At 47.4% G+C, this 21,941-nt stretch overlaps 1 protein-coding gene across 3 annotated transcripts; it reads right to left on the minus strand.

The window, feature by feature from the left end:
• Positions 1 to 4,014: 4,014 nt before the first annotated feature.
• Positions 4,015 to 21,399, minus strand: LARP1 (La ribonucleoprotein domain family member 1). 3 transcript variants are annotated; one of them, XM_023754091.1, is made up of 18 exons: positions 21,309 to 21,399; positions 20,963 to 21,028; positions 19,882 to 20,056; positions 18,888 to 18,983; positions 18,604 to 18,810; positions 18,342 to 18,504; positions 17,360 to 17,504; positions 15,085 to 15,259; positions 14,795 to 14,964; positions 13,664 to 14,056; positions 12,737 to 12,860; positions 12,439 to 12,644; positions 11,872 to 11,978; positions 10,867 to 11,018; positions 8,532 to 8,676; positions 6,772 to 6,881; positions 6,480 to 6,607; positions 4,015 to 5,144 (listed from the first exon to the last, which is right to left on the minus strand). In XM_023754091.1, the coding sequence occupies exons 3-18, from the start codon at positions 20,003 to 20,005 to the stop codon at positions 4,950 to 4,952; spliced, it is 2,640 nt and encodes an 879-aa protein (XP_023609859.1). In that variant the 5' UTR covers positions 20,006 to 20,056; positions 20,963 to 21,028; positions 21,309 to 21,399; the 3' UTR covers positions 4,015 to 4,949. The 3 variants fall into 3 exon arrangements, with proteins under 3 accessions (XP_023609859.1, XP_023609856.1, XP_023609858.1); XM_023754088.1 differs by having other exon boundaries at positions 18,888 to 19,016; positions 21,309 to 21,398; XM_023754090.1 differs by lacking the exon at positions 20,963 to 21,028 and having other exon boundaries at positions 18,888 to 19,016; positions 21,309 to 21,384.
• Positions 21,400 to 21,941: the final 542 nt, after the last annotated feature.

Below are 21,941 nucleotides of genomic sequence, written 5' to 3' on the forward strand. Positions count from 1 at the left end.
CTGTGGGTGGTCTTGCCAGGGGCCCCGTGGCTCCCAGGAACAATCTGACCACTCTGATTCGAGAGGCCGCCATCATCACTTACCAAATGCTTCCACATAATTGGGTCTATTCCTGAACTTTCAGTTCTCATATGTCAAGATAACCACCCACAGTAGCTTTATAAAATATTTAAACATCTGATAAGGGCAAGTCTCCAGGCAGGACCATCAGCGCTAGGAATCCAGAGGACCTACCCAGTGGGCCGACCGGGCACTTCCCAGGTAGAGTCTTCCCTGGCCTGGCAAAGCCCCACCCACTCACTCGCCTCAGGAGCTGGTGCACCTGGCGGGTGACCTATATCCTTAGCTAAGTCCTCACAGCCACTAGCCTGCACCCACAACCTGGGACTTATAAACGTTCGGACAATAGCCCACCTCCAATATCCTTAAAAAGGGTAGGAAATGAGGAACGTGGAGAAAGAGAAAGAGTGGAAACATTTTTTCCCTTTAAGACCTTGAGATTCCGAAGTTCCGGCGGGGCACCTGGGGGGTAAGAGGCGGGGCACCTTTCACAGCTTTTGGCAGGCAAGTGGGTGGGCCCTGGCAGAGGGGGCCAGCCCTGTCCTCTTCTGCATAAAACCTTTTAAAGGGCCCTGAGCTTGGTAAACGAGTAAGGCTCAAGCAAAGGCTGAGGTCTCAGATTTGCTGCAGAAAATGTGTGAGAGGAGGAAGCATGGAAATAAACTGGTCTCCTTTTAACTCCATTCGCCACTGCAGTTTTTCTCGCCACTGCACAACTCACAATCACATGGCTTCTTGGAGCTACGGGCCCCTTTCGCAAGCATTCCCAACAGGTGTGGGAGTGAGGCTGCATTAACCGTCTTCCTGTCCGAACCAGTCTGCACAAGCCCTGGCCACTATCTCCTGCTCCCTGCCCACCTGCTGGCTGGTGGAATTCTCTGGAAAACCAGGCATGGGACACAGTTGCCAGATGAATGAGTAAATAAAGCCAGAACTTATTTTTAGTTTTGTGACTATACATCTAGGACCAACTGGCATTCAGAATACTACTGCCCGAGACTGGCCTCACGGGTTGGGGAAAAGCCACCAATAGCCCCCCAGGCCAGTCCCGATGCGGGTGGGGGCTCCTCCCTAGCATCGATCCTCAGGCTCACTTGGACTCCCTAAGGCCAGTGGTGAACTTGACACCCCAGCAGGTAAGTCTGTTCAGTGAGGGGCAGTGCCAACCCTCCTGTGAGAAATCAGCACCCCTCTCCTTCCTGGCCGTCTCTTCCCTCAGGGCCAGGCCACAGCAGGTGCAGGAAACCCTGGCTGTTGGACTGGTCTGTTCTATGGCACTGGTGTAGCTCCCACTTCTTACTTAAGACACAGGGCGAATTCAAGACTGGCAGCTCTCATGCTGCCTTAAAAGCTAAGGGACCCCTGTCCCAGGCAGGGTTCTCCCCTCACCAGCTCCACCCCTCACAACCATCAGTTGTATCCCAGATGGGAGACCAGCCAGTATTGTGCCTTTTCAAGTTTTTATTTTTATACATTTTTTTTGTATTAAAAAGAAAAGCATAATTACCACAAATTACAAAGGACTAAAGCAGACTAGAATAATGAATCACTTCAGCCTGGAAAGCAGATACTCTCAATAATATTAATGTTATAATACAAGCTCATTCAAGTATTTTACATTGTTTGTCCTTTTAAGTGATATCCTAGCACATGGTAAAGATAATGTACTATGAGCATAAGGTGGAACCTTCTCCGCAAAGCCAGGTGACATGTTTTCCTCTCCAGTGAGAAATGGGCTGCAAGTTCCTATCTTCTCTGCCGCTGCCGTCAACATGGCTGAAGGAGAGGGTGAGGCTGGGGCAAGTCCAGGGACCCTCCACACAGGAGGCACTGTGGGGTCCCACTCAGGGGGGTGCCAGATGATCCAGACTGCTCTACCCAGGCTTTTGGCAAAATCCCCAACCCTAGTCGCCTTCCTTGCCCCTCTCCCCACTTCAAGGGCCTTCTGAGCAGCTTACTTTCTTTTCTAAAATCAATCACCAGGAAAGGGGGAAGGGAAGCTACAAATCAACAAAACAGAACACAACTTTGACATGGGGCTCAGCATCTCGATCTGAGCCCCAGGGTCCAGGCTGGGGCTCGGGCCGGCAGCCCCTCTCTGCTGGTAGTGCACCTGTTCCCAGGTTCAGGAGAGGGGAGAAACCTGCCCCGAGCAGGGCTGACACACAAAGGGTGTGTTGGCATGGACCAATCCTGGAAGGATACAGGATGAACAGAAGGATCTGGGCAGGCTATTTTGTGTCTCAGATCTTGGATCCCCATGAGAGGATGGTGGGTGTGAAGTGGCAAGCCCTGATGGCCCCCGCCACTCCTGGCATGCTTGTCACAGATACATCGGTCCTAAATTCAAGTGTCTTCAGAAAGTGAAGATGTAAACTACTCTTTGCAACATCAACTCCTAACATGTTACAAAAAAAGAAAAAAAAGAAAAAGAAAGTAAAAAGAAAGAAAAAAAGTCTCCTTTCTCCCCATCCTCAGCCTATGTTGAGATGAAGTCCTCACCTCAAAGGGGCTTCCTCTCTCTGGGGTGTCTGTGGGGAGGGATCAGGGAGAAGATGGCAGCCAGCCCCTGGCCTGGGAATAAACTCTGATCAGAACAGCCTGCCCCCACACCCCCAAGGCTTCCTTGTGCCCCACACCCAGCAGAGGACAAACACTGAGGTTTCTGTGGTGCTGGATACAGTACAGGGCTGCGCAACCTGAAGTAAAGGGGAGATACAGCAAAGGAGGCCGGGGTGCAGGAGTCCAGTGTCTGGTACAACACAGGGTGGGCACCAGACAGGGCAGGGAAAGGCTGCAGATCCCGCCGTCAGAGCGGAGATCAGACACTCATCCGTGGCTTTTGAGACAACCGGGTCACAGGAACTGAGATGGGTTTCCCAACATACTAACCATTGGGAGGGCAGAGATGAGGGGGCAGGCCAAAAGCAACGACGTGCCCAAGATAGAGGCAAGCCCTGGGGTACTGTCCCCTACTCCTAACCTTTGGGCCCCACAGAAGGAGTTGAAAAAGAGGGCCAAGAAAGTGTCAGCAACTGAGCAACATTACCACAAACTTTTCAGTGCTGCCTGGTCCCCACTGGGGGTGGATGCATTGTCTTCCCACACCCAACACAGCCCAGTCCATGTGGGTCAGTCCTTCATCACCCCCACCCCCCAAGCTCCAAATGCCTGTAGACTCCAGCCATTCCATTGTTTCACAGCCCAACCCAAGCAGTCAGTGGCTGGAGAAGTCAGGTATACTCTATGTCCACATATACCTTCCTGCCATGGGGCTTCTCCAACTGGCAGGGTTCTCCCCAGCCCCCAACTCCTCGTCCCTCGTTCCCAGGCAGGGTCAATTGGAGGCTGGGCAGAGATGGCTTGCAGAGGGGAATGCAAGATGGGGAGAACCCACCAGACCCAAGGGAGGAGAACAGCATTTTTCTCCACCTTTTATGAGACAAAGCCTCCTTGAGTCTCAAAGATCTTTCAGGGCAACTTAAGAAACACTTCCAAGCCTCAGCTGCCAGGTGTTCACCTTTCCCCTCTGAAGTGGGAAGACGGTCAAGCTGAGGACATGTGTGTCCCAGATCCAGGCCAACGCTCTTCTCCAACAGTTTGAAGCAAACTTGGCCTTGGGGTTCCAAGGGTAGAATGAAGGGTATCACAGCAGGGACAGGGCCTAGTGTGAGGCAACAGCAAGCAGAGCGAGGACACGACAGTGGCAGCAGTGTAGACACAGGACGTCAGCTTCAAACGATGCAACAGCAGGGATATTCGGGCATGGCTCTCATCCGAGCCAACCCCAACTCTCTTGCCTCCAAAGCAGGAGGCACTGTACATGCAATTCAGTCCAGAGGAAGAGTCTAGTCAATCCAGCCCAGGCACATCCAGAGAAGGTGAGAGCTCTGAGTGGACTCCACCGAGGAAAACAGGCATTTGGGTATTTCAGATTCCCGCTCCACAATAAGGCAACTTTTAAAAAAATATTATTTCAAAGAACAAAACAAAACAAATTCCAAGGGTAGGCGAAAAACATCACTTGCTGTGGATTAGGTGGGGGTTTTCTGATTTTCTTTTTTTGGTCTTTTATGGTCGGTTTTGTCTTTTTTTTTTTTTTTTCTTTCCTTCTTCCCCAAGGATGATAAGGTCAGAGAAAAATAAAATAAATCATCTTTCAATAGTCTTTTCTGGTATGAGCAGCGTCTCTCTGGGCTGGGGAGTAAGGGGTATGGGAAGAGGGGAGTAGGGAGAGGCCAAAACCTCCCCCACCTCCACTTTTAGATCCTTTGGTTTCCTTCTCCCGGAAGATGGCGGAAGGGCACGGGGCAGTAGGGGGAACATGATGATGGCAAGCCCCAGATGATAAAGGGGCCAGTGCTCATGGGGCCCAGGGGCGCTGCAGAGCCTTCCATGGAACAGTGCTGGGCAATGGGGCCCACAGGGCCTTCTTGTGGGCTGCATAGTTGGCTTGAGGGGGAGCAGGAGGCTGTGGGATGGGGACTAGGGTTGCGGCCTATCCGCCGTGGGCAGGGCTACAGAGTGATTTTGGTAATCCAAATGAACTATCAATAATTTAAAACTTGATATATATATGTATGTATATATATATATATATATATATATATAAAATCTCCCCTGTCCCCTCCCCCCTTAGAAGCTAGGATGTGAAGAAGTCATGGAGAGAGGAGGGGGAAGGGAATGTGTGGAGGCTCCTGCCCAGGGTACCTCTGATAGCCCAAAAGGTGTACACATTGCTACTCAGCACAAAGGCCCATCCTAATGACTAGAGGCCTGTCCCTTCTCTGTCCCCTCTCCTGGGACTGGGTGGACTCTTGCCCATGGACTCTTGCCCATCCCCCTTCCCCCAAAGCCCCCAGGGCCAAGGGGTTTTCACTTTCCCAAAGTCAGTGTGCTGAGTGCTGGGTCGTCCATTTGGCATCTTCCCGGGTGGGTGGGCCGACAGGTGGGGTGGGGGATTGGCTGATCACGGTAGTGGGCCTGCTGGAAGACTGGGAGGGGCACCGCTTCCTGCCCTCACCGCCACCACCTCCTGCTGCCACTGGGTGTCGCTTGTGGTTGCCTTCTTCACCCATGGGGGGCTGTAACAGAGGAGGGAATCACAGGTGATTAGGAGGCACCATCCATCCCGCCAGGGCTGTATAGGGCACTCCTATTTCCACCTCCAAATGTTATGCAGATAATGAACAGGTTTAACCCTAAAAATGAATTACCAGTTTTACTGAGAATGTCTCCATGCTAGGGTGCCAAGCACCATGCTATTTTATGCACTGAGTCATGGGGTCTGCACCACCCTGGATGCAGACATGGGTGCAGATCATCGATACTGTTGAAGAGGAAACTGAAGCACAGAAAAATAATTTGCCCAGGTCCCATAGCTGGTCATCAGTGAAGACAAAATACGGCCTGGACCCATGTACTGCTGAGGCCCAGGCTTCTATCCACAGGAGTTCCTGTTCCGGTTATGGGAAGGGATCACTGCTCAGGAGATGACACATGGAATGAGGCATGCAACAGGCTGAGACGTCTCCGCTCAGAAGGCCCAGAGGCTCCTGGGGAATGCCTCGTCCAACACATAGTAAGCACTCAATCAATGGCAATTTTAAAAATAAAATATAAATTATTATTGCTCTTTACTTATATTTGCATTTTTCCTAAAAGGTTTTAATAGAATAAGATAACTGGCATATCCCTACTACATTATTAACAATTTGGAGGAAAAAGTCTTTCACTCATTGCTGAAGTCCCTGAAGCACCTTGCACAGAGACATTCAATTAACTCCAACTACCACTGTCATTGAAAAATCTAGTAGCGATAACCCCGATCCACCACTGGATGTCACTGTTGATTTAGTGCTCCAAGAAGACAGGCGCTCTGGCCCACGTGGCTCAGTTAGTTGGAGCACTCTTCCTGCACATTGAAAAGTGGTGGGTTTGATCCCAGTTTGGGAAGGCAGCCAATCAATATTTCTCTTTCACATCCATGTTTCTCTCTAAATAAATAAACAGGGGAGCTGGGGTGGAGGCAGAGAAAAAATGAAACATAATTAATAAACTTCTGGGGTTAGAAATGGCCTCCTCCAGAATGAGCAAAACCATTTTTACCTTGGATACCCATCCCAATCAACTAGGACACAGTAACAAGGAGGGTTGTGAGATAAAAGGGGAAGAGCATTATGACAGTTTAGCCATTTCTATCATGGGAAGGGGAGGGAGTAGCAACCACATAGCCCCTTCCAATTAGCCCTCACTGTCCACTTCTCACCCTTGGTTTTACAGAGGAAGACACGAGGCCCAAACTGGGCGGGTTGTATCCCTGGGCCAGTAGCACAACTGGAGCAAGAACCCAGATTCCCTGACCTCCGTCCAGTGGTCTTTCCAGGACAACCCAGAACGAGAGAGAGACTTGTACTCACATCCACTCGGAAGTCTTCGAGACGTCGGAATTTGCCGAGGTATTCTTGAAGTTTGGGGTCAATGTCCAAATTTTTGGCTTTGGAATATTTCAAGAAGGCCCAGAATTTCTCCAGCCCATAGAGCTGACCTGTGGGGAAAGAGGAGAGAGGTAGAGAGAAGCTGGGTTGGTGTGGTGAGAGGCTCGGGGGAGAGTGAAGTGTGATGCGATAGACAGACCCAGATCAAACTGGGGAGTGAGGGGAAGAAGGCCTAGATAACCAGGGCTCACAGAGCTCCAACTCTGGCTCTCACCGGCTTCATAGTCTTTCACGGTTTCCTCCTGAAAATCCTTGAATATGTCCAGCCGGAACTTCTTTTCCAGGCCGTAACTGTAGTATCGGAAAAGGCACTCCAAACCATATCTATAGGAAAACACAAATCAGTGAAATCAGGACTCAGTTTCTTCATCTTCAAATAGGGAAATGAACCCTCATAACAGATGAACTGTGGAAGAGTTTGAACACAATGGATTATCAAGGAAACAGTGAATACTTGCTAGTCTAAGTGGCTCCAACATTAAATCTTTACAGTCTGCCAGGGGTCAGCAATCTCTGGCCAAATGAACAGCAGATCCCAAATACACCCTTTGTTTACTCCGATTCATTTGTGGGATGTCACTGCCTGCTTTCTTCTGTAACAGCAGAGCTGAGTAGTTGCAGCTGAGATCACGAAGCATCAAATATTTATTGTCTGTCCCCTTACAGGAAAAGCTTGCCAATACCTGGGATACGCTTTCTGCAAAGCTATCTGACCATGCCAATTAGTAGGTCTGTTCATTTATCTGTCTTAGGTATTCCAACTGTCGGAACATGTCAGGGAAATGGCCAAAGATGCAGATTCAGATTTTATAGATATATCAAAATTGTTCATAGCAGAATTATTCAACAAAATCTAAATGTCTAATAATAGAGAAGTGGTTAAGAAAAACATGATAAATCTGTTCAACAGAATAATATAAGCTATTAAAAATTACAATGTAAATATTCACTCATGATACTGACAAATGCTTATGAGATATTATCAAGTGAAAAATACACATTTCAAAGTGTCATATGTAGAATGAACCCATTTTTGTAAACAAATATGTCAATTTTACATCTACATATGCACACAAAGTTAGAAGGACACACACTTAAATATATTAACACTTGTTATCTTTGGGAGTTGAAACTTTTCAAGTGATCTTATCAAGTGAGCTTATTTTCTAAGCTTTCAGACAAAAACACATAACTTCTGTAAGAAGGCCAAAAAGTCAATTATTTTAACATGGAAAAATGCTCATGCTTATAAATGATAAGAAAGACACAAGAAGGCATTCACAGGATGATCTAAAAGACATGAAATATGGCAGAGCTTTAACACTGGACTGAATATGTTTTCCACCAGATTCTTTAAGCATTTCTGTCCTTCTCAAATTGCTTAGAGAACACATTTTACTTGGGAAAAAGAGAGAAGAGTCTAAAAAGTTTTTTAAATAGTAAAACATTGAAAACAATGTAAGAATCTATTAGTAGGAGACTGGTTAAATAAATTACAGTACATCCATTCAATGTAACACTATACAAACTATAAAAGGAATAAGAATGTTTTTTATGGATGGATATGGAATGATCTTCAAAATATAGCATTAAGTAGAAAATCAAGGTGCAAGATCATATATAATAGAGGCCACCTTCTGTGTAAACAAAGGGGGTAGGAGACACTGCATAGGTCCTTGCTTACATGGGCAGAATATTTTCAGAAAGAACCCACAAGATTCTAACAATACTGGTTGACTCTGGGAAAATGAAATAGATGGCAGGAGAAAGTGGTAAGGAGACTTCTCATTATATAATCTTTGAACTCTCTGAATTCTGAACCATGTGAATATATTGCTCATTCAAAATATTTTAAATAAAGAATATGAAGTATATATACAAGAGATCTCCAGGTACAGTTCTGGAAGCAGACCCACCAGGGACCCCTAACCACCTGCCAAGCACCAGCCAGAGCCCCACCCCAAACCCGCTCACCTGTAGCCTTCTTTGGCATCCTCCAGAGACAGCTGCTTGAACTCCTCATACATCTTTTTGTTAAAGTGATCTCGGAGGAAGAAGGACCAAAATCGAAAGAGAGTGTTCATCTCCTGAGACTGGCCAATGCCCAAGCGTTTCCGCTCTGATGGGGGAAAAAGAAGTTAAGACGTGTCAGGACCAGGCTGCAGGTGCTTCAGAGGGCAAATGGATCTCCAAGCTTAAGGACCTTGCTCACACTGCCCCTCAGTCTTTCAGGAGATATTTATGGAGCACTAACTACTCTGGGTCAGGCCCTGCTGCTGGACTCTGGTTCTGGGCCTCACTGCTTCTGAACCAGGTCATCCTGGTCTAGCTCTTCATCTCAAAAGGCATTGCGCTCAAGTGTAGTTAGAACAAAGGCGTGAACAAAACATTTGTACATGCCAACAAGTTATATTCTTTATATTTATTACCAATTATTATTTCAGGAGTCCTACAATATTAACAAGTACAAAGTGGTAACAATAAAAAACAGTACACAACACCAAAGCACAAGCAACTAAAGGAAAAAAATAAGATAAAGGTTCTGAATAGACAATTTTCCAAAGATATAAACATGGCCAACATGAAAACTATTCAACACTATTAGCTATCTGGGAAATGCCTATCAAAGCCACAAGGAATCATCACTTTATATCTACCAGGATGGCTATGATAAAGACAGACAACAACAAGTGTTGGGGGGACGTGGAGAAATTGCTGTTAGGAAAATAAAACGGTGCCACCACTTTGAAAACAATCTTGCAGTTCCTCAAAAGGTTAAACACAGAGTACCATAAGACCCCGCAATTCCACTCTTCCACACAAGACAAATGAAAACCTACATCTACACAAAAACTTGTGTATGAATGTTCAAAGCAACATTTTTCATGATAGACAAAAAGTGGAAACACAAATGCCCATCAATTATGGTTATACAAAACGTGCTATATCCATATAATGGAATGTTATTTGGCAATGAAAAGGAATGAAGTATCGATACATGCTACACCATAGAGGAACCCTGAAAATACTGTACAATTCCATTATTGCAAAAAATCTAGAGACAAAGAGTAGATTGGTGGTTGTATAAGCTTGGGAGGAGGTAGGGGATGGGAGTGACTGGTAATGGGCAGGGTTTCTTTTTATGGGAATGAAAATGTTCTGGTGATTGCATTGTACATTTTAAATAGGTGAATTGTGTGGTATGTAAATTATATCTCAATAAAGCGGTTATTACACACACACATGCATGCAGAGGAATAGTGAAGAACCAAGCATTTAGCAGCCATGTTTTACTGAATGAAAAGCGTTCGGATGAGGTAATAATTACAATATTACAATTGGTTTTGAGCACTTTACAGCTAACCTGACAGAAACCTACAGTTAAAAGGTACCTCATTTTTGTTATAAAAAGAAACTCGTGAGAGCACCTAGAGAGTGTCTTTCCTTAGACTATTGTCTAGACTCTCAAGGAAGGTTAGCAAACTTTCTTCTGTGAAGGGTCACAGAGTAAATACTTTAGGCACTGCAAGCCACAAATGGGTGCCGTTCTATCATAAATTCTCCCCCCCCACCCGTCCCCCGAACTCCTTAAAAATGTAAAAACTTGCCGAAACCGGTTTGGCTCAGTAGATAGAGCGTCAGCCTGCGGACTGAAAGGTCCCAGGTTCGATTCTGGTCAAGGGCATGTACCTGGGTTGCGGGCACATCACCAGTAGGAGATGTGCAGGAGGCAGCTGATCGATGTTTCTCTCTCATCGATGTTTCTAACTCTCTATCTCTCTCCCTTCCTCTCTCCAAAAAAATCAATAAAATATATTTTTTTAAAAAAATGTAAAAACTATTCTTAGCTCAAGGGCTATACAGAAATAGGCTGCTGGCTGGATTTGGCCCACACCATCATCAGACAACCTGTTCTCAGGAATATATGCTGCCTCACACATACCTTTGGAGATGGACAGTGGACCACACTGGACAATGGCCGAGTTGGTAGTCTTACCAGAAATAGGAAAACTCTTGATAGTTTTTATATCAATAGAGGAAGATCAAGGAGCAGGCATGTTCTGAGTACCAGATTCTTTTAGGTTCCTATATTCCAAAACTACCCTGCCTGAGTCTATTTCATTCCTTCTTGCTATAATGTCACCTGCTTCTTGTTTTGAGATCAGAGGAAATAGTCACCTAGTCCAGCGGTTGCCAACCTTTCGGACCTCACGGACCACCGGTTGGTGACCGCTGACCTAGTCCATCAGCACTTATACTCTGGTTCTAAAAAGCAGCCCCAGAGGCTCAGCCCCTTCCCCGTGCTTACCATTAAGGCAGCGCCTACGATACTTGTGGTAGACGTGTTGTGTGAAGCCATTTTCCTTGAGCAGCTCATGGGAAGGATGCTGAAACTTGGGTAGCGACTGAGGGGTGCAGCCATAGCTGCCAACCGTAGGCGTCCCTTCTGAGGGGCTGGAGCTACAGAGGCCACAAAAGAGATAGTGTCATCAGGTTCCCCGGAGCAGCTGGCCATCAGGTTAGCAGGAACCCCTCTAGTTTCTTCCTTCAGCCAAGATCCAGCCTCTCACAGGGCAACAAACTAGGAGGCCCAGGTACTGTGTTATGGCCCTTGACTTATATAGATAGATGACTTGCTCTTTGTTATCGACCTTCAAAGTTTTACAAAGAGGTCACTTAGGTTCATAGAGACTGGGACACTCATCCTAGGTCATGAAGCTATTTAAAGGCTGAGATCTGCACAATGCCTAAACCCAAGCCTTTATTTAACCATTTATTTATCCTGAATTAACATTTACCCTTCCCTGAATGAGCTGTAATGGGTTAATCCACCTATATTTTTTGAAAACCATGTTTATTTTTGGTCCTGTACCATATTTGCAGGAAATAAGAGTACACATGTCAGTAGCTCTCAAACCTTGCTTTGGAACAGAGAATACTGGGGCTATTTTACTAAAAATAAATAAAAAGGAACCTGGGCCCTAACCCCAGCCGGGCCCAGGAACCTGTATTTTTATTCAACTACCTGGCTACCCTGAGGTAGGCAGCAAATATTCTCGTTTGAAGACAACTCAAGTGCTCTCTCAGAACCTGGTCCCAGGCAGTGTGACACCGCTGCTTTAGAAAGAAGGCTTCCTCTTCCCAGGCCCTGGATGCAGCTTTCTAGACTACTCATGTTTGTTTTTTTTACTTAGATGAAGGTCCCCTTTTTTAATTTTCTTGCCAAAGAGGTTCTATCTTCTTGGTCCCATTGATTTTATGGCTCTTCCACCCACCTCAGTCAACCTGACCTCTCCTCCCCACAGCCCCGTACCTGATGGAAGAAGTCCGGGGCCTGTGCTCTCGGGAATCCATCACCCAGCCCACATGACTCTCCAAGGGTGGGTTGGAGCTGTGTCTTGTCTTCCTTTTCCGAGGCATCTGTAAAGGTCAGTCCAGGAACTTGTTATTTATTGTATTCATACAAATGTGAGGAGCATCAAGTGTTTTGTAGGATTAAGATTCCCCTCATGTGTGTGTCATCGCACAGTTTACAAATCATTTTCAAATTTATTCTCTCACAATGTCCACAGCTAGGAGCTGATATGCTTATTTCACGAAAGAAGAAGTTGAGGCTTGGGAGCGAAGTAATTTGCCCAAGGACCTGCACCTGGTCAGTCCTCCTTGGGTCTTATCACGGTCCATGGGGCCACCACTCCCACAGAGTTCATTTTGTAGATGTGGTCACTCAGCCCCAGGGTGGACCCACCAGCCTAAGAACACAGAGCAGGTGGGGGATCTGGCACTTTCTTGGTCTAGACAAGGCTGGAGAGAGAAGCAAAGCACTGGGACGCCGTAAAGTGAGTCTAAGACTCCTGGCAGCCAGGCATGAGCACCTCACCTTGGCATCTAGGGTCCGTCCTTCCTTCACCACTGGGTAAAACCGTGACGTCTGGCTTGAATCTTTGAGCTGCGGTGTCCGGGGAGTGCGGGGGGTCCTGGCATTGCGGTAGTTTGGCGACTCTGGGACAGTGGTTGGTAGAGAGCGGGCAATGGTAGAAGGCTCGGGAGCACCAAACAACTTGTTGGCCAGGGCATCAGTGGGAACTGCAGAGGCAGAGCGGGGTCAGCAAGCAGGGATAGGTCGTGACTGTCTAGACCCTCCAACCCAGGCCAGGGACCCCAGTGTCACCCCTCACCTTGTTGGAATCGGGGTGGCCCAGGAGGGACTTCCTGGTTGGGATCCACAGGGGGCTCAGGGGTTAGTGTGTCAAACTGCTCCCGGCTGATCATGTTGACTTTCTTGAAGTTCTCGACTTCTTGCTGCAGAGGATACGAGATGGGTGGAGAAAGATGTCAGTAAGAGGACTGCCCTAGCCTGTTTAGGAATCAAGACGTACAGGAAGCTGGAGAGGGCAGCTCCCACGTCCACATACGTGGAATTCTGGTCCCCAGGCTCTCAGCTGCCCCCTCAACCCCAGTTACCTGGGCACAAGTGTGCTAACCCAGAAGGGGCTAGTACTTGCCCAGCCCTATGTGCAACAAGACAGATCAGTACTACAGCTCCCCAGGAACTCAATGCAGACCCCCCCGAATCTCTTCCTGCTACTCTCCCCTCACCTCCACTAAACATGCTGCTACTCACCACATGGGCTCACCAAAGGCCCACCCACCTCCACATATATCCACTCTGTAAAAACTACAACAGAGGTTTGGATTATTTCCAAGCAGCAATGATTTTAAAAAGATCTATCTTTTTTCCATCTTCCAATTCAAAGTAAGCTCCTTAAAAGGCTTTTAAACTTTTACAACTGCCTAAATACTTAAGAATAAAAACGACAACCTAGTCCTTATTCTAGTTCCCACAAAAGTGTCTAGCTGACTGTTATGACATTAAATATGGATGTTCAGGTGGCACAGTAACCATCCCACACATTAGCAGAGTTTACATAGTGTTTAACATCTCTTTTTGCTGTCAATGTCCCAGTCAGGTGTCAATTATCACCTCCTTTCATATTGAGGATATTGAGGTTCTATGCCCAGGGTCACACAGCTAATTAGCTTTCTTTCCCCCCTATTAGTTATTGGCACCCAGGCCCCACCCACACTGCTACGTTCAAACTTACCTTGATCTGGGAGTACTCAGGTTCGAACTTTGAAGCCCACAGGTCCTGCTCATAGTAGTTGAGCCCGTCGTTAATGATCTTGGCCAGCTCAGCGCTCATCTTGGCACGGGAGGTGTGGTTGCCTGTGCGGTCCCCCCCTGGGTGCCGGCGCATGTATGGTGGCGTCTGAGTGACAATGAGGATCTTGTTGACATCCCGGTCATCAATTTCATAGTCAGAATCCTCATCAGACCAGGCGGTAAAGGTGTTCTTCCGTCCATCCATCTGCTCCATCTCCTCGTCAAACAGGAAATCCAGTTCCTCTTGTTCATCCTGATCCTTGGACATCAGCTGCTGAGAGGGCAGCTGCTGAGGCACAGAGGTCTGGTGGACTAACCTGGGCTCCTCTGACTTCTACCATGGGAACAAACCAAGGGGAAAGAGTCACCAGGGTGTTGGTCCCTGAACCAAAGAGGGTAGGGGAGTAGGGAGGTAGAAGGAGCAAAAGTCTGTTCCTGGAAAGGGGAACAGCAATTTCAGTCTGAGAGCGAAACACTTCTCTAACAGTGGACTCAATTTGTACTATTCACATATTGCTTTACTATTTCTACAGCAGTCAAATCCCTCCTTCATGTGAAGATGTGGAAGGGAAACTACAGCCCTGAGATATTAAACAAAGGTCCCAAAGTCACTGGCCATCAATGACAGGAGACCTGTGTTCTAGTCCATAGACTCTAACTCTACATCCAGGCTATGAATCTTCCCTCTTCTGAGGGCCTAGGGGGCTTATACAGGTGCAATGAGGAAAAATTCAGGGAAAAGCACTTAAAATGCAGCCCCAGGGATTTAGACAGGGCAAAAACAACAGCAAGCATCAAGAAACTTGGAATACTGCTGCCAGAAGCTGCATGATCTCCTCTGGTAAAGAATGCCACTCAGAACACATGCAGCTAGGATTGTCCTGAAGGGCAGTCACCACTGACAATGGAAACAGCCACATCAACCTCCTGCAGTTACTGGTGACAGCTCATATTATACCTTGAGCCTCCAGCTTGCCTGACAGCCCTTTAGAGCTCAGAGCTCCATGTGACATCCCTCCAAGCACTCCAACCCGGCTCCTAGGACCCAGGGTGAAGGACAGGCCTCACCCACCTTGGGCCGTGCTGGGGAGGGCCGAGGCCTCTTCTTCACTTCAATCCAGTTCTCAGAATCCAGGTCAGGCAGGCTGGCAGACAGGCCCTTGGGCAGTGTCTTTAGGTTGCTGACCTCCTCCGTTTTGGTTGGCACTGGGGTGACTGCACGAGGAGAGCCAGGCGCCGACTCTGAAGGGTGGAAAGGTAAGGTCCTCATCCCTCCAGTCCTCCTCCTGATGACAGCCCTGAGGACTGCCGGCCAGAGGACAAGGGTAAGGGGAGGCACCCATATGCCCGAAGGGTGCATACCTGTCTCCTTCTGGTAGTGCTGGCGGGGCACAAACTCAGGGCAGTTGAGAAGCTGGGAGAAATCAGTCTGGGAATAATCCACTATTGGGGGACCAGGAAGAGGCCATTTCTCGGGCTCCTCCCTCCTGCGGACTTTCTCATCAACAATCTCCACCACCTTGCTGTCTTTTAGGGCCTGCAGGGGAGAAAAAGAGAGAGGATGCAGAGGAAAGACTTGGATAGATGGCTGGGCCCCCGCGAGCTCAGGTATGAATCCAGTGCTGGTAGGTGTATTAAAGCACTGGCCCCCTCTCCCATGCCTGGTAGACAAGTGAGATGTTCAAACTCGTAGGAGGTACGAACATGAAAAACACAGCTGCCATTCTACATCCAGTAATCTGCCCCAGAGAAATGCTTGCACAAACAGGTGACAATATGTATAAGGTACACATAAAAAGCCATTCATAACAACATTGTGTGTAATAGGAAAAAATGTGGAAACTTCCTAACTTGCCACCGTATAGGCAATTTAAATAAATTATGGCTCATTCACTCAAGGGAACACTACTCAGTAAAAACAGCTTCACATGTGCTGAGGTGGAAAGAGCCACAAAAAAACAGGTCTAGGTCACTGAGTAAAAGATCCACTGGTGCTTAAGTAAAAACATACAAATACAAATTTTTCTAGGATTCATAGGTCAACTTTTACAGGTGTTTGTCTCTAGGAAAAATGGTCAAGAGTAGAGAGGGGAAGAGTTTTCTTTTAAAAATCTTTTAAATGGGAGAGGAAAACATTTCAACATGTCACAACATCCTCTGTTGCTGAGGTTGGGGAAAGAGACACTCTCACATATGGCTGATGAGAATGCAAAAGGCCCAACCCCTGGAAAGAGAATTAGGCAATAGCTAGCAAAATTACATATGCATTTGCCCTTGCGTACAGCCATTCTTCTAGAAATGTATACCAAAGACACACTGGCAAAACTATGAAAAGATACATATCCAACTATAAAAAGGATAGGGGAGTATCTTTCTTTTTATTCTATGACACTATGCTCTTAGATATAGTAAGTAAAAACATAAAACAAGTAGAGAAATACATGTGTTAGATGTTACCACTCATCTGAGAAAGAGGAATGAGACAAATACATATGGAAACATGTGCTTATTTTTTAATAGAAAGATTCAAACAAGTTACCTACAGGGCAACAAATGAAGATGGACCACAGAATTAGACTATCAGCATTTTGCAATCCCCAGTGAAATAACAGGCAATGATGATCATTAGAAACTTCTAATGATCACAAGAGGGAAAATCAAATTATCTCTACATTTAAATTCTCGATTGACAAGGGGGGACGACCCAAACCTGAATCTGATCAGGCCTCTAGATCACCAATTTACAAAAAATTTGGAGTATAAAACATGTTAAATGACTACAGTGTCCTATAAGATATACAACCCATTTTATTCAAATAATAAATTACAAGGGAAAATAGGGGGGAGGGGAAACTTAAGAGAAAACATGGGGTCTCATAAACTACTAAAAGGAAAAAATTAATCCTCACCCAAGGATATCTTTTCCATTGATTTTTAGAGAGAGTGGAAGGGAGGGAGAGAGGGAGGGAGAGAAACATAAATTTGAGACAGATACATCAATTGGTTGTCTCCTGCCAAGAGCCCGGGTGGGTGGGAGGGAGGGGGGGTGATTGAATCTGCAACCAAGGTACATGCTCTTAACCAGCAATCACACCCGAGTCCCTTTGTGCTTGAGCTGACGTTCTAAAAATTGAACAACGCCAACTAAAGCAAGAAATTTTTTTTATCTAGTGGAGCAGATTTGCAACTGACCAAGTATTTGATGATCTTAAGGAATTTTAATGCTTTTACATGGGATACCGTGGTCTTTATCTTTTAGAGACAGGTACTGAAACATGGATGAAATGTCAGGTTACCTAATACTTTCTTCAAAGTAATCTGGGAGAGGAAACAAATTGGGGGGCTGAGGGAGTAAGACTGGCTATGAGTTGCAAATTGCTGAGGCTGGGTGATGTGGGTTCATCATACCATCGTACACTTTTGAACCTGTTAGAAAATTCCCATAATAAAAGGGGGACGGAGGGAAGGCAGAGGCAAGGAGAGAAGCTGGGTAAGCCTTAGAACTTTAGCAGAAGTAATCAAATGGGGGTTCGTCCAAGGTTTCCTGCCTTGGCCCAAACTCCAGCTTTGCAAGTCAGGACTATCTCCACCCCCCCGCCCCCCTCACACACACACACCTTAGCCCCAGAAGACATACCGCAAAGATGAGTGAAATGTCAGTGGTAAGGGCCTGAACTCGGTGGAAGGAAGCAATAAGAGTGATGGGAAGGAAACCGTCAGCATCCATTTTCCGTCGCAGGAAGAAGTCGCGCTCTAAATTGTCCACGCTGAAGTAGTATTCACTAGGTGGAGGGAGAATAGGAATGATTGCTGCATTGTTGACAAATATGCCTTTCCTGTCCTGCTGCACACCCAGCAACCTCATGCAGCCTGACTTCCCTCTGGGACCCTAGTGTACATACAACCGTCTTACGAACTGAAAGAAATCTCCTGGCTCCCTAACCTTCCGCCAAACCATTCCTTCTGTCCTTCAGTCCCTTTGCATGCCTGGCAAACTCCCTTCTTCTCTGCTCCTGAAATACCTATCACATTCTATGTGCCATGATCTATTTCCTTGTATGGCTCCCTCACTAAACTAAGAGACAATACACTGCAGTGGCCAGGAGCAAAGGTTTTACAATCAGACAGAAATGGATTCAACTATGTGTCTTGTCACTTACTTAACTGAGACACTGGGCAAGGTACTGGGACTGTTTGCTCATCTATAAAATGGGGATAAAACCAGCTCAGAGGAATTAAGTTGACAATTGCAGGTTTAAATAAGAGAATGCCTGTCAAGCACTTAGCCTCACCGATAGTGAGGACTTAATAAATGTTTGCTAGCATTCTGGCAGTACAGCCATTACAAAAGGATAGAGAAAGTAGTCTCAACATTTCTCTATTTGGTTAGTGGCCATTTGTAATTTTCTTAAGGTAAATATGGTACCACTCCTGTACTAAACAGTAACTTTATGAACAATTAGCTTAAGAGATGAGAGAAAGTTATCTTTCTTAGCTCCAGCCAGGGCAGCAACAGAAGGAAGGGCCTGTCCAGTCCTACTCTGCCCAGCTGCCAAACTCAGGCAGCCCCCAAACCCTCCCCATCTCATCTCTCCAGAAAGAAGGCTCCATCCACTCACATCTGGCGCTTGATGTAGTCCTTGAGCAGCTCCTGGTCCACACTGTACAGCTCAGTGCTGCTGACATTGTCAAAGTAGTAGGTGATGTTGTTCATATACTTCGGGGTTCGAGGACCCTCTGCACCATCAAACTTTCGGTAGCTGAACTGGTAGTCAAAATGGGCTACAGGGAAAATTGGTGCCATAAGGGATAGGCAATCCCAGCCAACCGCCCCTGCCGCACTCCCTGGGACATCCCGGAGCCCAAAGGGGCCTCACGTACTTCGAACGCCACCCCGGCCACGTCCGCGGCCACGACCACGCCCCCGTCCACGGCCGCGGAAGGAAGCCCGTGCCCCACCAGCCCCATCACTCTTCACACTCGATGTCTCATCCTGGTCGGGCCAGGCAGGCTCCGGTTTGGTCTCTGGTTGCCAGGCTGAGGTGGGGGGGGCCACAGGCACAGACACGTAGGTGGCAGGCTCAGACCCTGTAAAGAGAGAGGGCTTTGGGTCAGGCCTGAAGGTGACCACCAAGACCAGGCCCTCCATAGTAAGTGACACATACCTTTGATCTCCCCGCGGTTGGCAGGTGTGTGTCGTGGCTCTGGTGGGCGAGCAGGGCGCGAGACCAGTTTCTCTCTCGACACTTCAGGCTTCATGTCTATTTGCAAGGGGACCCACTTGTGTTTGTTCCCTGGAAGGCGGCACAGGCACAGGAGAAGGGCTTGGAGGAGGTCCCTCCCAGCTATCCTTACCCCCAACTTTCTTCCCCTGTCCAGGGCTTCAGGCCTGAATCACAATCTGGTGACCTTGGGCAAATTCCTTTCCCATGCTGGACCTCACTTTGATGGACACTCCTGGGTGACTCTCAACATCGATTTCTCCATGGTTCAAGAAACCCCCTTCTGGAGCCAGACACATGGTTGCCCAGAATCAAGACTGCACTTTCCAGGCTTCCTTTACACTTGTGCCAAAGTTCTGGCTAGGAGAGCTCAGTAAAAGTAGTCAATTCCAGGTTGAGTCCCTAAAAGGGAGACACTTTTCCCGTCCCCCTTCCTGCTAGCTGGAGAGGGTAATAGTGAACCGTCCTGGATGAGAAGTGCCAACACACCACAGCAAGATAAAAAGGAATTGGAGTTGCCATTCTGGGCCTGGCCTACTTACACTGAGGTGTCAGGTGAAAGAAACTTTCGTCTTGTTTAATCACTGTTACTTTGAATCTCTATGAGAGCAGCCGAACTTATGCCCTAACTTTAGTTTCAGCCAGAGCAAAGGAAATCTTTCACGGGACAGCAACACACTAAGACACGCAAGGAATACTGAGGCAGGGGCCTCACCTGTCTTGTGCACTGCTAGAGCCCCACTGCTCAGAAGAGGGCTTACCAAATGCTTGTTTAATAAGAGAAGGATCTGACGGACCGATGACTGAAGTGAAGACTGCTGGCCCAGAAGCCTATACCAGCCAGCCTCCTAAGGACTCCTTGGGCCCCTGAAATTCCGCTGCCACTTCACAGTGCTGCCCCGCCACCTTCTCCCAAGCCCCAATCCAAGTCACTCACCTTTCTTCTTCTGACCCCCTCGCTGGCAGTCCTCATCCCCATTCTTCTCCTCCCCTGATTCATCCGATTTGGTTTTTGGGCTCTCCTTACTATCGCTCCCTTCTCCTTTCTCCTGTTCCTTCATGTCCTTTTTGGGTGGCAGCTTACGGGCAGGCTGAGACTTGTGGGACTGTGGCTACAGCAGGAAATAAAGTAACCGGGAGGTGTGGTGAGTCTGCAAGTCTCTTAGGATGGATGGAAGGGAACCCCATCACTAGAAAGACAGGGCAGAAGTAGCTGGAGCATGCAATGGCTGGATGCATTCTAAAGGTCCTGTTTTCACGCCTGATGCTTTTATTGGGAAGCGTGGTCAAACAGGCAGGAGGTGGGAGACAACCTGTCTCTCTGGCTTCTTCAAGTCTAAGCGAAAGAGAACCTCTAGGACAAAGGGGCTGGGACTCACAGAAGCCAAATGTTTATTTACTCCCTGCAACAGGACCACATCCAGGTAGTTTGTGGGATGGAGGAGATGCTGGCCCTCGGCCTGTTAATACTAACCCTGTCTGCAAACTGAAGGCCAGCGGCCACCATCAGGGAGGGACCTAGACCGTCAGCCTAGAATGAAAGCCAGGGAAGGAGAGGACTGACCAGGAGCCCCTCCTCTGCTGAGACTAAAGAGAGCTATAAAGGTCCCCTAGAGGTGAATACCTGGTCAATGTCCAACCACTCTCTGGCAACCCAAGTGGGATGGAGAACACAGGTTCTGGAATAATGCACCACACCTCACTTCCAATCCACGCTTGGCCATCAAAGGGTACCAATTAACCTCTCCCAGCCTTAATGGTCTCATCTAGAACACGGGAATGATTAAAGCACCTACTTTGGAGTCACTGTGAGGGTTAGTTGAATGATGAATAGACAGCAGCTGGCAGTTCATAATACACAGCCAGGGCTTAAATGATGACTCTTGGATAGCTCAGTGCTGCCCAAATTGTACCAACCATTCCTCTTAAGATAAGACCTGAAGCTCTGAGAGCTTGAAAAGCCAAATGTGTAAATGTAGACAGAGCTCCATCCTACCCATCCCTTTCCTCAGACTCACCTGCACACTCTTGTGGGCTATCTCTCCAGGTGTGGGCCAGTTGATTGCATCTCCAAAGTCACCAACCTGCAAGGCACATTCTATGAAGGCTCTGGGATGACCCTGCCTCTGCCATTTCAACCTCTCGCCCAAGACACAGCTCCATCCAGAGATCAGAGGCCAAATAAGTCTTTCCACTAGGACCATCAACACTGGAGGCCCAGAAAGGGTTCCCCTGCGATTTAGAGAGAATCCTGAACTACCTGGCAGCTCAGAAGCACTCAACTAGAACAGGGTAGAGGCCATCCCAGCGCCCCACCTCCCACCCCCAGGAAGTCTCCTTGGGTTGCCTACTCCTATTCCTTACCTTGCTGCCTTTGCGCTGTTTAGGAACTGCTGCCCTCACCACCTTTGCCGGAGCAGAATGTTCTGTGGGAACCAGAAGGGAGAAATGGTTATGCAGAGCCTATGGGAGAGGGCCACCACCAGCTTCTCACTCCCACTCCACCAAGCAACCTGTAGGCTCCCAAAGGAGGAAGACATGATAGAGAGTTAAAAGACGCGTACTCTAACAATTTTACCAGCCTTTCTGAAGAAATCATGGAAAGTGAGCTCATAAGGACAATCAGCAGCCAAGACCTCAGGAACTTGACTCTTGAAGTGGGAAGGCTCTCACAGCCCTATACCTCTTAACATTCTAGAAATCTGTGTGTGAGCAGATCAGGGCTAGTAATCACGAGAAGGCAAGATAAAAATCCTAACTGGGCAATCAAGAAGTCCAGGGACCTCTTTCTCAGCCCTCACATACCACGGCCAGAACTCGGTCCTCGATGAGCTCTAGCCAAATAGGAGAGTTAGCCATTCAGGAAAAATTCTGTCTGCCTTCCAAGTTCCCAAAGAAAAAGTGAGACCCCATTTGACTTAATCGTTCTACCTTTAGGAATTTATCCTAATAATTCAAATTAGACAAGTGTTTAGAGTTATGTACAAAGATGTCCTC

The sequence above is a fragment of the Myotis lucifugus genome, unplaced genomic scaffold (genome assembly GCF_000147115.1).
Source record: "Myotis lucifugus unplaced genomic scaffold, Myoluc2.0 scaffold_56, whole genome shotgun sequence".
Taxonomy (NCBI): Eukaryota; Metazoa; Chordata; class Mammalia; order Chiroptera; family Vespertilionidae; genus Myotis; species Myotis lucifugus.